The 16290-nt window shown below is 42.9% G+C and overlaps 1 protein-coding gene across 2 annotated transcripts in view; it reads right to left on the minus strand.

Moving 5' to 3' along the window:
- Window positions 1-16290, minus strand: part of VOPP1 (VOPP1 WW domain binding protein) — a 446017-nt gene that overhangs the window by 36462 nt on the left and 393265 nt on the right. For both annotated transcript variants that reach the window (XM_069613119.1, XM_069613118.1), the window contains exon 5: window positions 9738-9874. In XM_069613119.1, coding sequence (XP_069469220.1) covers window positions 9738-9874 — 137 coding nt within the window. The remainder of the gene's footprint in view (window positions 1-9737; window positions 9875-16290) is intronic.

The raw sequence follows: 16290 nt of genomic DNA on the forward strand, positions 1-16290 counted from the left end.
CAACTCTCTGCCTACACTCACTACCAATGAAAAGCCTGGCGCCATAAGGGTACTCTGGTTCTACGTCACACCCGCTGAAGAGTTTTCTTTCATGGATGGTTAACAAAGATTGAGAGCAGAGTGCCCTCGAAGAAATGTAGGTGCAGAACTTAGACTGAAGAAATTCAGCACCCACCTTATGAAAAGCTTTGTGAAGAATACAAAAAGATTTAAACAGCACACATTGTTTGACAGGGAGCCAGTGTAGCTGCTGTAAAATGGGACTCATATCAGCACCATATGGAGGATGAAGGACCGTTCGGGCAGCCATATTCTGCAAAGGTTGAAGCCTCCGGAGTATACTGACTGGTTGAGCCGGATAGAGCACATTATAAAAATCTGTGCCGCTCATCACCAGAGAGGACACGACAGGGGAATGGAATTTGGAGGGGATAAAAGGAAGGACCTTTATGAAGGATCCTTAACTTAAAATGACCACTCTGACAAACTGAGACCACTTATCAGACATTGAAAGCGTGGCTGAGATTTTGACACCCAGAACTTTCACCAGAGTAGCAGGTGTCGGAAAAGGGCCAAAACTGCGGGGCAAAAAATCCTGTATCCAGAAAGATAGTGGGTAAATCGACCCTACCACCAGTACCTTCGTCTTTTCACTGTTCAATTTAAGCCAGTTCCTAGTCATCCATCCACTCATGGCCTCCAGGCAATCCCCAAGGCAATCCCTAAGCCGAGCAGTCGTTGTTGGGTGTCCTGACCCACGTTTGAGCTATCATGCTGCAACATTTGGTGCTGTGGGCTTAGAAAATCCAAGATGGCCAAGAAGCCCACATGTACGCCAGAATAGGAAAACTGTGCAGTACTGGCATGGAAAACATCATGATGGCCAGAACTTCCCAGAAAATGCACAGGGAAATGCATGAAGAATAGGCTGCCACCCATTTTTGCCTAGGCTGTGAGCACAGGAGGGCACTGCCTAAAACCACCATTGGGCTACCCACACAGTAGCCTGAAACCATTGGGAATGGCAATGCTGATTGCCAAAAGCAACCTAGAACTGTGGGGAATTCATTTTCTTAAATCCCAAAAATGGTTGCATTACCAGTACTCACCACTATCAGAAAGCGGGCGTTTTAAAACCACCAGACTTTTGTGTAAAACTGAACAAATGAAACAAAACCAGACCAAGGAAAGACTTGCTAAGAGGTGGATACAATGTAAAACTATACTCTGAAATGACTTGAAGGAAGTAATTATTTAATGTGTATGTAAAAATCGTAATAGACTTAAACTGGGGGACAAAAAGTGACATTTAGCTGAAACCTGGCTTAATGAAACTGAATTCTGCCTGACATCTACCCCCACAGGAGTTAAAACCTGCTCAGCCACTCTTCCCCTTGCCAAAAGGAGTTGTCACCTCTCTGATTAGATTAGGGGTGGAGCAGCTACAGGGAGTTGAACAAAGGCCTGTCCTGGGCCCAGGCAGATGGTTTATTGGGGGGATCGTAAATGGCTTCCTTTTGAACAAAGCCCTTACTTGACTCAGGCAGAAGTTATATTGGGGGCGTCGTAAAAGTGGCTTCCTCTTGGCAGAAACGGGGAGGGGCAGCCCCCTCTGAGGACAGGCTGAGCTTAAAGAAAGTGGATAGACTGGTTTCTCCACCATGCGACCTGGGAAGACACACCCCTGTTGGCCAGAATATGATTTTAAGAAAGATGTATAACTCATGGTGCGGACTTGTCAAAATTAGCTAAATGACACCATAATTCTTGTGATTTTTCTGCCCACATTTTAAGAGGTTTTAAGACCCGGTGGTATGATCTGGGGGGTTGCTAGCGGAAAATAGGGTTTCAAATGTCTGCATGTTAAAAATCTGACACTTCATCAATTAATGTCCACACTCCTTGCGCACATGTGTGTAAATTTGGGTAAATGTCCGATATTGCAAAACCAGTTAAAAAGTGCAAAATGTTGCCATTTCTGAATGCAAGCCCCCAGGAAGAGCAGAGTTTGAACAGAGTATACCTCATGTGATATGTGATGGGTGCATGTAATTTTAAACAACTGTGTATTTGTGCAATATGTATTTGAATCAAATATAGATTTGTGGGCAAATTGACCAGGGGAGGATCCTCTGACCCATAAAACCTACAGCATCACTCTGACTCACATTTCCTTCCCCCAATCATGGGAGAGGGGAGAATTGGGCCAATGACAAGTAGAGAGGGGCAGGCTAAGCTAGGCCCAGGCACACACCCATTTTCAAAACACATAAAAAGATACTGCTGGGACAGGTAGAGACATTCAATTCCATTTGCTGCGGAGCATGCTGACCGACGACTTCACATCCAGAGATCCAGACTTCAAATCCATCAATCTCCAAAGACCAGAACTTTACTTCAGAACTTAAAGCAAGGGCCTAAACCCACAAACTGAGAACTCTTCTCAGCAGGCCTCAGCAGGCCCAAAATCATTTACAGACTATTCACAGCCGGGCTGAGCTGTTGATTCTGGCCTGAAACCCTGCGCCAGAAAGATCCAGAAGCAGTGCTGTACCCAGAGAAAGCAAAGCAGTATCCAGAACCAGAGGCCAGAGATCCAGAGTGACCCAGACCGCTGTGAGCAGAACCAGAGAGCTGACGCAGATCACTGTGAAGTGCCGAGACCAGAACCGGAGTCCAGTCTAAAACCTGACCAGATCTGTGGCGAGGCCTATTTCAAAAATATATTGTGAGTACCTAGCAGAACTGTGCAGAACCAATCTCTTAATTAAAATAATCTAATCCAAACTATTTTAATCTAACCAGAACTGCCTCCTAGAAGTTGTCACTTGTTATTTTGTAAAGCTGCACCACTGTCACTTGTCAATTCTGAAGCTGCAAGCTGTCACCTGTCATTTTGAGTTTACTTAAAATCCGAAAAACTACCTTTATTTAATCGTCCGTATCTCTGGAACCGTTTGGGCTACAAACTTGCTTTCCTCTGAAAGCTTAGAATCTAAGCTCTCCAACAAGAACTAGAACCGACTTCCTACTCCTTATACTTTCTCCGCAATCACGATTCACGCATTCGCGAATTTTGCCGCGATTTGCGATTTGGCCCGATTTCTTTACTTGTAAAAAGATAGCTGCTTTTGCCTGAACTGCTAAATTTCGTTTGCCTCTTAAGAACCATCCCTGAATTATTGCTAGAGTGAGCCTGAACTAATATTAACTAGATACCACTCACCCTGAACCTCCTGAAGGGAATTAAAAGCATTTTCAGCATATTTCTCACTGCATTGTCACCATATTCAAAGCATTTTGCCTGTGTTTCAAAACTCCTATCTGTTGTATAAGCTGCTGGGGGGGAATTGAACTGAATTCTATTTGATTGCATTCCTAAGAACTGTGTGCTCTCATCTTCATCTCCTTACATTGCATAAAGGGGGGGTGAATTGTCCAAGAAAGTGATTACATTGTCTTTTGCTGAAATCCTATCAAGTTATTTTCTATACTGCATTTTCATTCCACATTGCATCTATTTGAAACCATAAAAGTATTGTTGCTATCTTATCCATCCTATACCCACTCATCATTGATTATAAAGAAGTGTGCTAGTGCCAGACTATCCATTATTGATTACTGCTCAGATTAAGTGTGATATTCAATTATTAATTCATTATAAAAGTGTGATATATATATATATATATATTGTTTAAATTCTCAAATAAACCTTTTAAACTTGCAAAACAGATCTACTTCTTGGCTCAGTGGGGTCAGTGGGGTCAGGGGGATTCTAAGAGAGGGGTGTTATACAGGGGTTGTCATCCAGAATATGAACCTGGACATAAAGATATATCAATAAGGGTTTTTCATTCAGTATCCCAGGCTGGATTGAATCTTCTTACATCGTCTCCTGCCGAGACAAATCCAACCGGAGAATGATCTCTGTAACATCGGCATAGGAATAGCATCGGACGCCGTGGGAATGGATGAGACCAAGGAGTGGCTGGATATAAATATTGAACAGAATGGGTGACAGAGTGTAGCCCTGAGGGACTCTGTAAGACAGGGAGACTGACTGAGAGGAGAAGACTGAAAGAAAAATAGATTGGATGTGACCTGAAAAGAACGAAGAGAGCCAGGTAAGCACCTGGCCTGACAAATCTGCAGAGGAGAGTCGGGTGACCAGGTTCAGGTGGTCCACAGTGTCAAATGCAGTTGAAAGATCTAATAAGAAAAGCACCCGACCCCACCCTGGTCAGCCAGACATGCAAGATCGTCCAAGACTGAAACAAGAACTGACTCGGGCCCCTGCTCAGGTGAAACCCAGAGTGAAAAGGGTCGAAGAAAGAGGAAGATTCAAGAAAGGAACCAAGAAGAGGAGAGACCAAGGATTCTAGAAGCGTCATAAGAACCAAGAGAAGTGAGAAAGGATGGAAATTAGACCAAACCAACAAATCAAGGTGGCATTTTTTATGGAATACCAAGTGCGTGCTTCAAATTATTAGGAATATAACATACGAAAAAGAATCATTAACTGCTGCTGTGATCCAGGAAATAATATGCAGTGAGAAGTTAACAATAGACAGAGGAATAGGGCCCAGGGGAGATGCAGATTTAAGCTTGTTAATAGCAGAAAGTATCACATGAGAAGAAAAAGTTGGGAAACTAGACCAGGACACATCTGGCCTAATGTCAGTACCAATGGAATTAAGTATAATATGATTTATTCTATTACATTTTTTACATTTATAAAACACACAAGGCGGCCCTGGGACATCGTGGCGCTGTTACGTCGAGCTTACTTAGTTGCAAGAGAGAAGAACCACAGAAGGTTACAGACAGTGCAGAAAATTACAAATGTACAGTCGGATTTACAGGATATGCAGAATATGTACAGGTGGCTCTGAAATTACAGGGGAACACATGAGAGTCAGGGTGAGCATATTTGGAAGGGAGGATTTCATTGAAGAGCTTAGTTTTCAGCGATTTGCGGAAGACTGCGTGGGAAGTTTCGCTTCTGAGAGTTGTGGGCAGGGCATTGCAGTTTTTTGGTGCAAGAACGAGGAAACTGGTCCCTCCGGCTTTGGCTCTCCTGAAAGTAGGGACATTGAGCTGGTTGGAATGGTGGGTTCGCTTTGGTCTGATAGAGGTGGCTCAGACAATTTTTTATGAAACATATGGAGGGGCTGTGAGAGAGAGGCACTTGTGTGTAATTGCTAGAGTTTTGAAGAGTATGCGCTCTTTGACCTGGAGCCAGTGGGAATCCCTTATTGCCTGGCAGATGTGATCCCTTTTTGGAATGCTTAGAACAGCTCTAAGAGCATTATTTTGAGTGATTTGTAATCTGTTAAGGTTTTTGGCTGAAGTGCCCATAAACAAGACGTTACAGCAGTCCAATTTGGCCCCAATGGTAGCTCTGGCTATGGTGAGGCAGTTTTTGGCCGATAAGTAGGGTTTGGCAGCATTAATGATTTTGGTTGTGAGTGCTGTCGATGAGACGACTGCGCTGACTTGGTGCGTCATGGGAAGAGAGGAGTCGAGGTAAACTCCTAGGGTTTTGACTGCTGGTGAGACAGTGATTATGGTATTCTTTATTTTGAAGGAGCTATATTGGATGTCAAGTTTGTTGAGAATTTCCTTGGGGCCTACCAGGAGGATTTCTGTTTTGTCCCCATTGAGACACATACCATTGGCCGCCATCCAAGCCTGGATGGAGGAATATGTTTCACACAGTGTAGCTGAGTCCTGTTCGTAGGATGAACACAGGAGCTAGTAATTTTGCTCCGTATAGTGATAACCTTTTCATCAAAGAAAGTGGACAAGGAGTCAGACAGATTTTGCAAAGGAATGATACTGGAATGTAGTTTGGCAGGTAAGGAAAGCAACTGAACCAATCCAAATAGACCTTTAGGCCAGTTAACTACACTCTCCACGTGCTGACTATTGAAGGCTTGTTTAGCTGATAAAATAGCCTTCTAATTGCTAACTGTAGGCAAGACGAAAGAGAGCACTGTGAACCTGCTCACAGCCAATTCTCCATTTCCTTTCAGCTTGCCTACATGGAAGCCTAAGGGATTTTAGATCATCATTAAACCAGGGTTCTTAAGGACGATTTTTAGAAATACAGCGTTTAAGAGGGCCCAAGGCGTCGGCAGTAAATGCCTGAGAGAGAGTTGTTTAAGTACAGAGATCTGACTTAGCACAATTGGAGGCAATATGAGTCTTTAGGGCCTGACAGGGTACAGAATACCAACCTCGTTTCCAAGTGGTCTGTCTAGGTGCCGATAAGGGGGAGGCCACAAGAGAGATGGAAAATGGGACTACATAATGGTCAGACCAAATGACAGGGAATGATGAAAAGACAGAAGAGGGCCACACCGGGGTAAAGATAAGATCAAGAGTGTTACCCAGGTTAGGAGTTGAGTGCCTGACCAATTGAGATAGGCCTAAGTGCAGCATAGACGCCAAACAAAGAGAAATAGGCATACAGCACGACTGGACAAACTGCTGGATGAATGCCACTCCATCTTCATTGGAATTGGCACCATGAGGGGTAAAGTACACATTGATAAAACAATACATCCCACATTTAACTTTTCCACTTTTTCAATACCACATGCTTTTTCACATGTGTGCAAAGGCAGAAGAATTGTAAATCCTCAAGCGGTAAAGCATCATTTAGTTGGGATGACATTATGGGTTTCTCTCATTGTAATTGGCAAAAAGCACAATCAAGCAGGCAAAGTATGCATCTGTGTGAACTAGCACATGCCGTGCAGCGCAATTCGGATGAAGGGACTCATCATCCCAAGAATCCATGATGTTTATGCTGATCCCTAAACTGGTGATGCAAGCAGGAAATCAACAGTTTAATCTGTGCCAAAAATCCAGATTGTGCACTGCATTCTACACTGGAGAGGCTGTCGGCCTATGCATATATACGCTTTTTAGTTTTGGCATTTCCTCAGCTGCCGAGGATTTTCAGAATGTGATTTGTGGCACATTACCCAGCCTGGAGTGTGTCAACATGAGCAACAACATACTGTCCACCCTTGCACAGTCAATGATCACTGTGGGTTGAAACTCCACAGAGAGAAATGTGAGTTCCTTAGAGAGAGGATCACATTCTTGATTATGTCTTGAGCAAAGAAAGCTGCCCACAAGACAGTGTTTGATATTAAAGATGCACCATTGCCACAAACAGTCTTGTAAGTCCATAGTTTCCTTACAATGGTTGACTACTGTGGTTACTACATCCGGTGGCTAACTACTCTGATAAAGCTAGTGTTCAGGCCAGGTGCTCAAAATCCAGATCTTTTCTTGTCCCACCACCCACGTTCCGTCAATCCTTAGGAAGTGCAGATGGCTGTTGAAACCGAAAAACAAGTTTGGTTGGTGATCAAATCTATCTGAACACAAGAGTTATGATATGAGGTTATTTATAACGTGCTGAATACCCAGAGGTTCCTAAGCGCGGACCTGGGGATCGAACCTGTGTTGCTCTGTGTCATCTTGCTTCCAAGGCGAGCACGTTGCCACTGAGCTATCCTCCCGAGATGAGTTAAAAGGAAACAAATTAGTTGAAAGGAAACAAATGAAGATGCATGCCTGCAGGTTATCTTAGCTGTGCTAGAATGTGGTCAACGGAAGAATGCCACGCATCACCACACTCCTTAAGTATTTGCTGCAATGACGTCAATAAGATATGAACTGTTGTGGTGTAAGGAAGGTGTTATGGTTATGAATACAATATTTGTGATTCCAGTAATGATTGCAATGTGGTTGATAGAAGACCCTATCCCATGCCAGCCATCACACACTCCTGAAGTTTTTGCTACAATGATGGCCATAAAATGTGAACTCTCGAGGTCTAGGGAAAGCCTTTTGTTTATGGGCATAAGAAATGGTGTTCCAGCCACTTTGGCAAAACGGCGGTACACCCTGCTCACAAAGAAAATCAAGGAATAATAAAAACGAAAGCATAGTTGAGAGAAAAGGTATGGTTTCATGGAATGGAAGAAGTTGCTGAAGACCTGATAATCCCCTGCCTCTTATGCCAAGCTATTGATGCTGCCGAACCCCCGGCTCCAATCTACTCACAAGTGCAAGGTCGACACCCATGAGACAAAACCAGTTCTGAGTTTTGTTCACTACCAGAGGAACAATACCTGTTGGAATATGTGGACAATTTCTGCTGGAATCCAGAAGTATGAGACTTCTCCACTCCTTACCCCCAAGAGATATATCCTGGCATCCTGGGAAGTTATCAAGACTTCACAGGAAATAGCAAAGATGGCTTCTATGGCTGTACCCAACATATTGTTTTGGGTGAAACCCAGTCCCAGCCAGTGATATTTAAACGTCTGATGGTTGTATGAGTCACTAGAAACCAGTTTGACAGTAAAATAACATCAGATGGATTTTGGCAATTATAACTGCAAGAGATGACTTTAGCATATCAGACATGGCTTTATAAATATGTTCATATTTAGCCAAGTTGCCACCAGACTTTGGGATACACAGTTAACAACTGAAACCTGCTTGTTTACTTTTGAACTGATTCACATTTTTTGTACGGAAAAAGGACATTCTGAGAGGCTTCTAGCACATTTGTACGAGGATTGCAAACCAAAAAGGCGTTTACAAATTTGCGTGAACAAATCAGCTGGGGCGCTTTCTAAATTGGGTCCCAAGTGCCGCTAACGGTGCATTTAACATTAGCTGACTGTAATTCTCCCTACTTTCTGCATGTGCCCATTTCTGGTTGTGCACACTTTTATGTTAAGTACTGCATGGTCTAACCACCTTTGGTGTGCCAATTAGCCAGCAAAAAGTATGCATGTGGTACTTACATATGGATGTGGGTAAGTTTACTTATACACCCAATGTCCGGCAGGCCCATCTAGATATGGGTACATACCCACAATATCAGTTTATTAAAAACAGGGCACTGCGTGAAAGTTTGGCAGATAAAATTGTAATGGAAGAATCCATTTGCTAGAGCTTCTAAAAATAATTTAAATCATAGGATTCACCCTAGTAGATGAAAATCTGTTGCATATGCTTTCCTCAAATTTCACCTTATCCATTTCAGTGGAAGCCATGAAAATGCAGAATATTGATATGAAAAGACATTTTGGTGCAAGTGATCTCACTAATAATGCGTTAAATGTAAACTCACTGTAAACTCAAAATAATCAAGTGGAGGGAAGAATAAAATGCTTCAAGCTAGTATGCCTGTAAGCCCATCATAGGTTGAAGCTCATAAATCAGTGCATTCCTCTTCTGGCCATAAATCCTTTTCAACACAGTCCTCTCGGCTCTGGAATTCACTTCCACAATCCCTCTGCAATTCCAAGAATCACTATCAATTTCATACAATGTTCACAACTTTAATTTGTACTCTTGATTCCATTCCTTTGCACCTTAGAACTGAACCAGGTTAAATCTTCTTACCACCACAGTGCCCTATTTTATAGGGTTAGTATGTGCTTTAAAAAAAAAACATGATGTCTATAATATTAACAATACATTGTTCTTTTTTCTTTCAAGCATCACAGGTATTTATTTTAACATCTTACTTTACAGATTGTTCATGTCCTCTTGTTGTGAGTTCACATGCACATTCATCATTAGAGCAAAAATAAAACACGAGTGCCAACACAATATCCCTTTTCGTTCTTGCATCGAACAAGACACATGAGGGATGACACAGGAATATCGAGAAAAAAGGTTATTGCAAAAACCCTCACCTCCTGCGGCGCCAATGGGTTGCCGGGTATAGGACACGTTAAAAGTGGGTTCTTCGACTAATGGGGGAGGGTACATGCGCCGTCGCAGGAAGAATCCAGCCCCACAACAAAAGAGCACACCCATCATCAGCAGGAACCTGTGGGGGTACAAGAAGAAAACGTAAGTCTGACATTGTGATGCTCTTACTGTGATTGAGGAAGTATATATACATATATATTTATATATTCAATGAAATTACTTTGTTAAAGGGACGTTATGTTTAAGTTGTACTAATAAAAACCTATGACATTCAATAAAAAACGTTTTTAAAGGGACATTATGGTTAGGTTGCTCTAATAAAAACCTATGAAATTCAAAGAAAAACTTTCAGGCTAGGCCTTCTCCCCACTGCAGAAAAGCTATACCACTATTTTTTGTACTTACGTTGCGACAATTTCAAAAAAGTAAAACACAGGGCAGATTTCCAAAAGCATACTTTCATCTCCTTGCTGATGCTCCTCGCGCATCTTTTCTGCAATCCCGTCCAGCACTCCGTGCTGCAGCCGCAAGCAGATTATTGTTCTCCCATTTAAACCTAGTGTTTCGGCCATGCTGCATGCCCCAATAAGTAACTCAGAGAAGGCATTCATCCTTGCCAAGGGCCAGGCATATTGTCCATGCACCAAACTTATATCAACATTTTTTGTGCCACTTCACACGGCAGAAAAGTTATATCACTATTTTTTGTACTTACGTTTCGACACTTTCAAAAAAATAAAATGCAAGACAGATTTCCAAAAGTATCTTTTCAGCTCATTGCTAATGCTTCTTGTGCAAATTTGCTGCAATCCAGTCCAGCACTCTGGGCTGCAGCCACAAGCAGATTTTTTTTTCCATTTCAACCTATAGATTCGGCCATTGCGTATGCCCCAATAAGTAACTCAGTAGGCATTCATCCTTGCCGAGGGCCAGCCCCATTGTTCATGCACCAAACTTATATCACTATTTCTGTCCTTACATTTGAACACTTTAGAAAAATAAAACACAATATAGATTTGCAAAACCATGCTTCCAGGTCCTTGCTGATGCTCCTCATGCAGGTTTGTTGTAATTCAGTACAGCACTTGAGGCTGTAGCCGCAAGCAGAATATTTGTTCCCATTCAAACCTAGAGTTCTGCCATGCTGCATGCCCCAATTACCAAATCAGAGTACACGATTATCAAGTAGTTGCAGGGCCGTAGACTGCGTAGATAACTATGCTTCATCTATTACTTTAAACAAATTTCCCTGCTGCTGGCGATGGGTTTCTTTTGTGAAGGTGCCCTTCCTTCTTCAAGTATTACGTTTGAATAGGAGAGTGACCCCTGTTCAGCTCAGCGCTGGGTTATTCAATAAGTAACTGTTGTCGTAATAAAGTAGTCTTCAAAACCTTTCTTGATGCTATATTTATTGTTACAAGTCAGCCGACACGTGATTCGACTCTCTAGGATCTTTGTCAAGGCATGTGGATTGTGGGCCAGTTTTTCCTGCAATATTGTGGAAATTACTCTGGCATGCAATCGCAATATCTTATCCCACTGTGGTCGGACATAAGGGTGATTAATGATTGCAAGGGATGGCCTGGTGAACATGTGGAAGCCTGGTTTGGTATGCTTGGTAATTATCTGCTGATTAGCATTGTATGCAGCAATAGTCATGGTGATCTGTTAATGCTATCCTGTGCAGCACTTTTTAGTTTTTAGTCACAGGCAGATTTCTTCCTATTCAAACCTATCCCGATTTTTAAAAACCTCACCATGTAGCCAGTCCCTGGTGTCCATGGCCACCTTAACCCTTTGCCAGTCCCTTGTGGTCATGGGCAGTTGCCAGAGTATCATGACTCAGACAATTTAGCAACTACCCATGGACCATGACTCGAAAATCTGCCCACTGGCCACTGCTCATGGACACCAAGTCACCTCAGTCACCAAAGGTGTATTACTATTTTTTGTACCTACATTATGACACTTTTCAAAAAATGAAACAGACACATTTGCAAAACCATGCTTTAAAGTCCTTGACAATGTTCCTTGCACAACTTTCCTGCAAATCCATCCATGTTTTATTTTTTGAAAAGTGTCAAAATGCACATGCATAAAATAGTCATATAACTTAGCTCCCAGTTGACAAAATCCATTCAGACTTTGCAGAAACATTCAAGATTCGGACTATAATCTTTCTAAAATCTTTTGTGAACATTCGTGAAAGGTCAATAAAGTTATAAAACATCTAAAAATGTTGAAACCCCCTCTTTAATGTTGCCCCTCTTCACAAAATCCCACCAAACTTTGCAAAAACATTCAAATCTGGGTCTTAATCTTTTTGCAAACTTTTGTGCATATTCGTGAAACGGCACCAACTTTATAAGCCATTAAATATTTTGGGACCCCCTCTAATTTTGTTCCCTCTTGGCAAAACAGCACCAACTCTTGTAGAACTATTCACGGTCAGGTCTACAATGATATCACAAAATTTCAAACAGTTTCATTGAGTGGCGCCAAAGTTATACGCCATCCAAACCCAACTTTTCAACAATCCTGTAATGCAAAAATATGTATGGATGCCCCCGAACATATGAGATGTCCGAGAACATCACCGGGCTGTTGGTGAACTTAGGAGATGAAAAACTGCCTGTTTTTTAGCTTTCTATGGCCAAATCCCATCCAATCCTCATCACCCCTCACCACACCAGAGATTGTTTCATTATTTTGACAAGTGCAATGTTGGGTTTTTTAATATGTTCGCAGGCAATGGCCACTGTCCACAAATCCAACATGGTGGGAGTTTCTGAAAATATGACGCACCTCATGCTTTTCACAAAACATTGTTTTCACTGCATCCATGGGAATAACCACACATTTTGGGACCTCCCTATAAGTCTCCCCATGCACTAAACTGCACCAAACATCGCTGAATCAATCTGTTGGGGCAATATTCTTTTTTGCAAAGTTTCATGAGGATTCGTCCGGGGGGCGAAATTATAAGCCACCCAAAAAGTGCTCTTCATATGGTTTGAGCAAATTAACCATAACTATACGGCCGCTACTGCAGGCCAATTTTCCTCAGAAACCAGATGCCACATCACCCGGGATCCTTGAGGTGGCTGCATAGCACAGCTTATACTCTACACAGCTCTGTTGCAAAATCAGGACACCAGATACAGAAAGTGCTTCTCCACCGTGCTAACCGATATTCACTACCCAACGGGCTGTATAGCCTGTTGGAAGGGGATTACAGAGCATAATAAACATATTACAAGCCATTGGGCCTCATTCCGAGGTGGGCGCAAAGGGATACTAGGCACCGTTAAGGACATCGGTGCCGGTAATCCCTTTGCGCCCTATTCTGAGGTCCCTTAGCGGGTCCCACAATGGGCGCCTGGTTTTACCAGGTGCCCTTAGCGGGAGCCGCTAAGGGACCAGAGAGCTAATAACGGTACCGCAAATTATGGTACCGTTATTAGCTACTTCCCCATTCCCATTGAGCCCTATTAGGGCTCAATGGGAATGGGGAATGGATTTTTCAATGGGGATTTACCAGCCCCTCCAGGGTCGGAATGGACTGGTAAGTCACCATTGAAAAAGGTCGGACCTGGACCCGGAATGGGAGGTAGACATGGCGCAAATAACGCCATGACTACCTCCATACTCGGAATGAGGCCCATTGTGTAGGAAAGTCTCCATTCTGTCAAACACAGAGGGGCGAGCATGAAACTTCTCTCTCCTGTATTCCCTTACACAAGCAGCACAAATTGAAAGAAAAACTTCCACAAACTATAATTCCTTGCATACCTTGGGAAATGTCAGTAGTCCATAACCAAAACTACAATAACCAATCAGGGTGCTTCTCATCACATAATACAGGGGCATAGCTCTTCTTTTCCCTCTTTTCCCACTGGTCAAGCAGCATATATGTGTCTCTAAAAAATGTACATGCATGCATTGTATGTTTTTGAATGAATTGGGCAGATAAGTATTATATTAATAAATAGAATTGTATAAAAAGCTATGTGAAGCAATTTGATTAGAAAGCACAGGCGCGCAAACCTCCATGTAAGAACGGTTGTGGAGTGCTTACATTCAAATTGTTTCTCATTGAGTTGCACTGAAGACACACAGACCCTTTCCCTACACGGTCTTTAGGATTAGGCTATGCTTAGGGTGGGAGAGGCAGTCGCAGGGCTCATCGTGTGATGCACTCAGCACGGGCTAATTTTGCCACCAAATGATTCGAGCCCACCTACCTCAGAAAACAACAGGGCACAGCACAGAGCACCTCAGGCTGATGGGAGGGGATTCATAGTTAATTTTCAAGGCATCCCACTCTTATCGACTATGGCTGCCAGCATTGGTACTACTTGCTTGTGCTCTGGCACTGTCTACACCGGCGGGAGTTTTCTCTGCTAACTTAGACTCCAGCATGACCCATCCTGCTGGGTCCTCACACCCTCTAGTTTTGCCAACATTACGTGCTTGAGGCCTTCCAAAGGACATACATAAGAGGTCTATATTACAAAAAGAGAAAAAAGAGAAAGAGGAGAGAGAGAGAGAGAGCCTCCATAACATCAATATTGTTCTGGGAGTAGGCAGCATGGCAGGCTGTGAAGAACAGGTATGGTAGGAGGAGGAGCACGGCTGAGACAATGAGTTGGCCTCACGCTTTAAAAGGGTGCTATGCTCCTCAGTTGATCAGACGACTTAGCTGTGGAGGGGCACCTGCAATTAAAAAAAGAGATAGCAGAAGTTCACACCAGAAAGTGAGCGCGTATTATCTGGCAGGGAATCAGGGGGGTGTAACCTGGCCCGCAAGAATGCCTGGGTCCCTCAGACCACCGACCAGATGGGCCTGATACAACATCACTGCAGAGCGCAACTCAAGACTGAAGAAGACGTCTATGACAAATAAACAAAACCATTTCACTTCCAGATCCTCTGGCTTAGGGGATGATCGAATAAAGCATAATTTCACAGGGCGGGGCCTAGAGGACACAGCTTCGGGCGAATCAGAGTCAAGAGAACCTTCTGAAGACGAGAGGCAAGAGAAGCATAATGCCAGTCTCGAGTCTTGTCTGTTACTCTTTATCTACAGGCACAAATCTAAAAAAGCTTGGAGTCCACATTACCCCCAGGGCACAAGACCTGGTGGAGGCTGGCAGTTGCGCTTCACCTTTAACCCCCAAAACCTCTGATTTCCCACAAGGTTTGACCATTCCCCAAAACTGGCAATCTGGAACAGCGCCACAAAAAAGTAAACGAGCTACGCTGGTGATGAGGCTACCTATCCTGTCCATGCAATAGAAGTGGAGAACAGCCACGAATATGTGTTCCTTGTCTGATCACCATTCCTTAAGAGGTGGTAGAGGCCCATTGGCCAAAGCACATCAATACTGATGAGGGTCCAGTGTTGCACCAGATCACCAATGTTAGATCAAATCTAACTCATAAATTATAACCGTTCAATCATGCCGATCAATTTATGAGCCACAGTGGCATCTAAATACTTTCAGGAATGGTGGAGTCAGATCGCTAAAGGTCAAACACTCCAAGTATCAGAATCTGACACTTTGAAGTATTGTCCCAGACTTGGTCTGTCACAATTACATCACTGACGTTCCTGGATCCACAGCTTCGAAAATGATAGTTTTGAATTAAAGCATACACTATTGATCCAAAAATATTGAACTCATATTGGGGCCACGTATGCTTGGAAGGTTAAGTATATTCTTCACGGATAGTGGGATGCTAAGGGGTTCTTGCAATATTTCAATGTTAATTTTTATTTTTCTGTTTATCTTCACTTGCCTTCACATTTGTTTCTCTAAGCACAAGAAAACTGTTCAACAACATTAGGGGCCTCATTACGACTTCAGCAGTAGCCTTGCCAGTAAAACCATGCCAGAGTTGTTTTTTCAGGTGCAGAAATTGTCTATGATGGTCTGGTACTTTTTATTCCATAGAAAAAGATTCCTTTCCTTGATCTGGATTCCTCTAACTCACTCTTCTTAACTAATGCAAATAGGGGCCCGGCTGAATTTTCTTTCATTACAGTGTGAAGGAGGCATGGTATCACAAGTAGACACTGACACAAGAGCTGCAAGTTTCAAAACCTCTATTGATGGTTTAAAAGGGGTTGGAAAACTCCTATCTTGTCCTATCACTAAGAGGGGAGTATTCTCAACCATCAAACAAAAATAAAATACAGTCCTAGTCAGTCTTTAGTCAAAATAAAATGGCCTATACTAATAGACCTAATGCCTGCTCTCTTTCTAATACAATAAATATGTAAAGGGAATATGTAATGCAAAAAGAGAAATCAGTGTTTCAAAAGAAATGCCTGTATGGCTGAGTAAACTCCCTTCCCCACGTTTTGTAGCACGGGGTAAGGTGGCACACTTGGACCTTGCAACACACTCTGGTTTCGGACACAGGGTTGCAGTTTGTTTCGTGGACCAGGGCCCACTTGCCCTTCCACGAAAAGCCACTAGTTCATCTGTTGGACCTCTCGGTTTTCTATTACTCCAGCCCAGGTCACCT

The sequence above is a fragment of the Ambystoma mexicanum genome, chromosome 5p, assembly GCF_040938575.1.
Source record: "Ambystoma mexicanum isolate Mex_15411 chromosome 5p, UKY_AmexF1_1, whole genome shotgun sequence".
Classification (NCBI taxonomy): Eukaryota; Metazoa; Chordata; class Amphibia; order Caudata; family Ambystomatidae; genus Ambystoma; species Ambystoma mexicanum.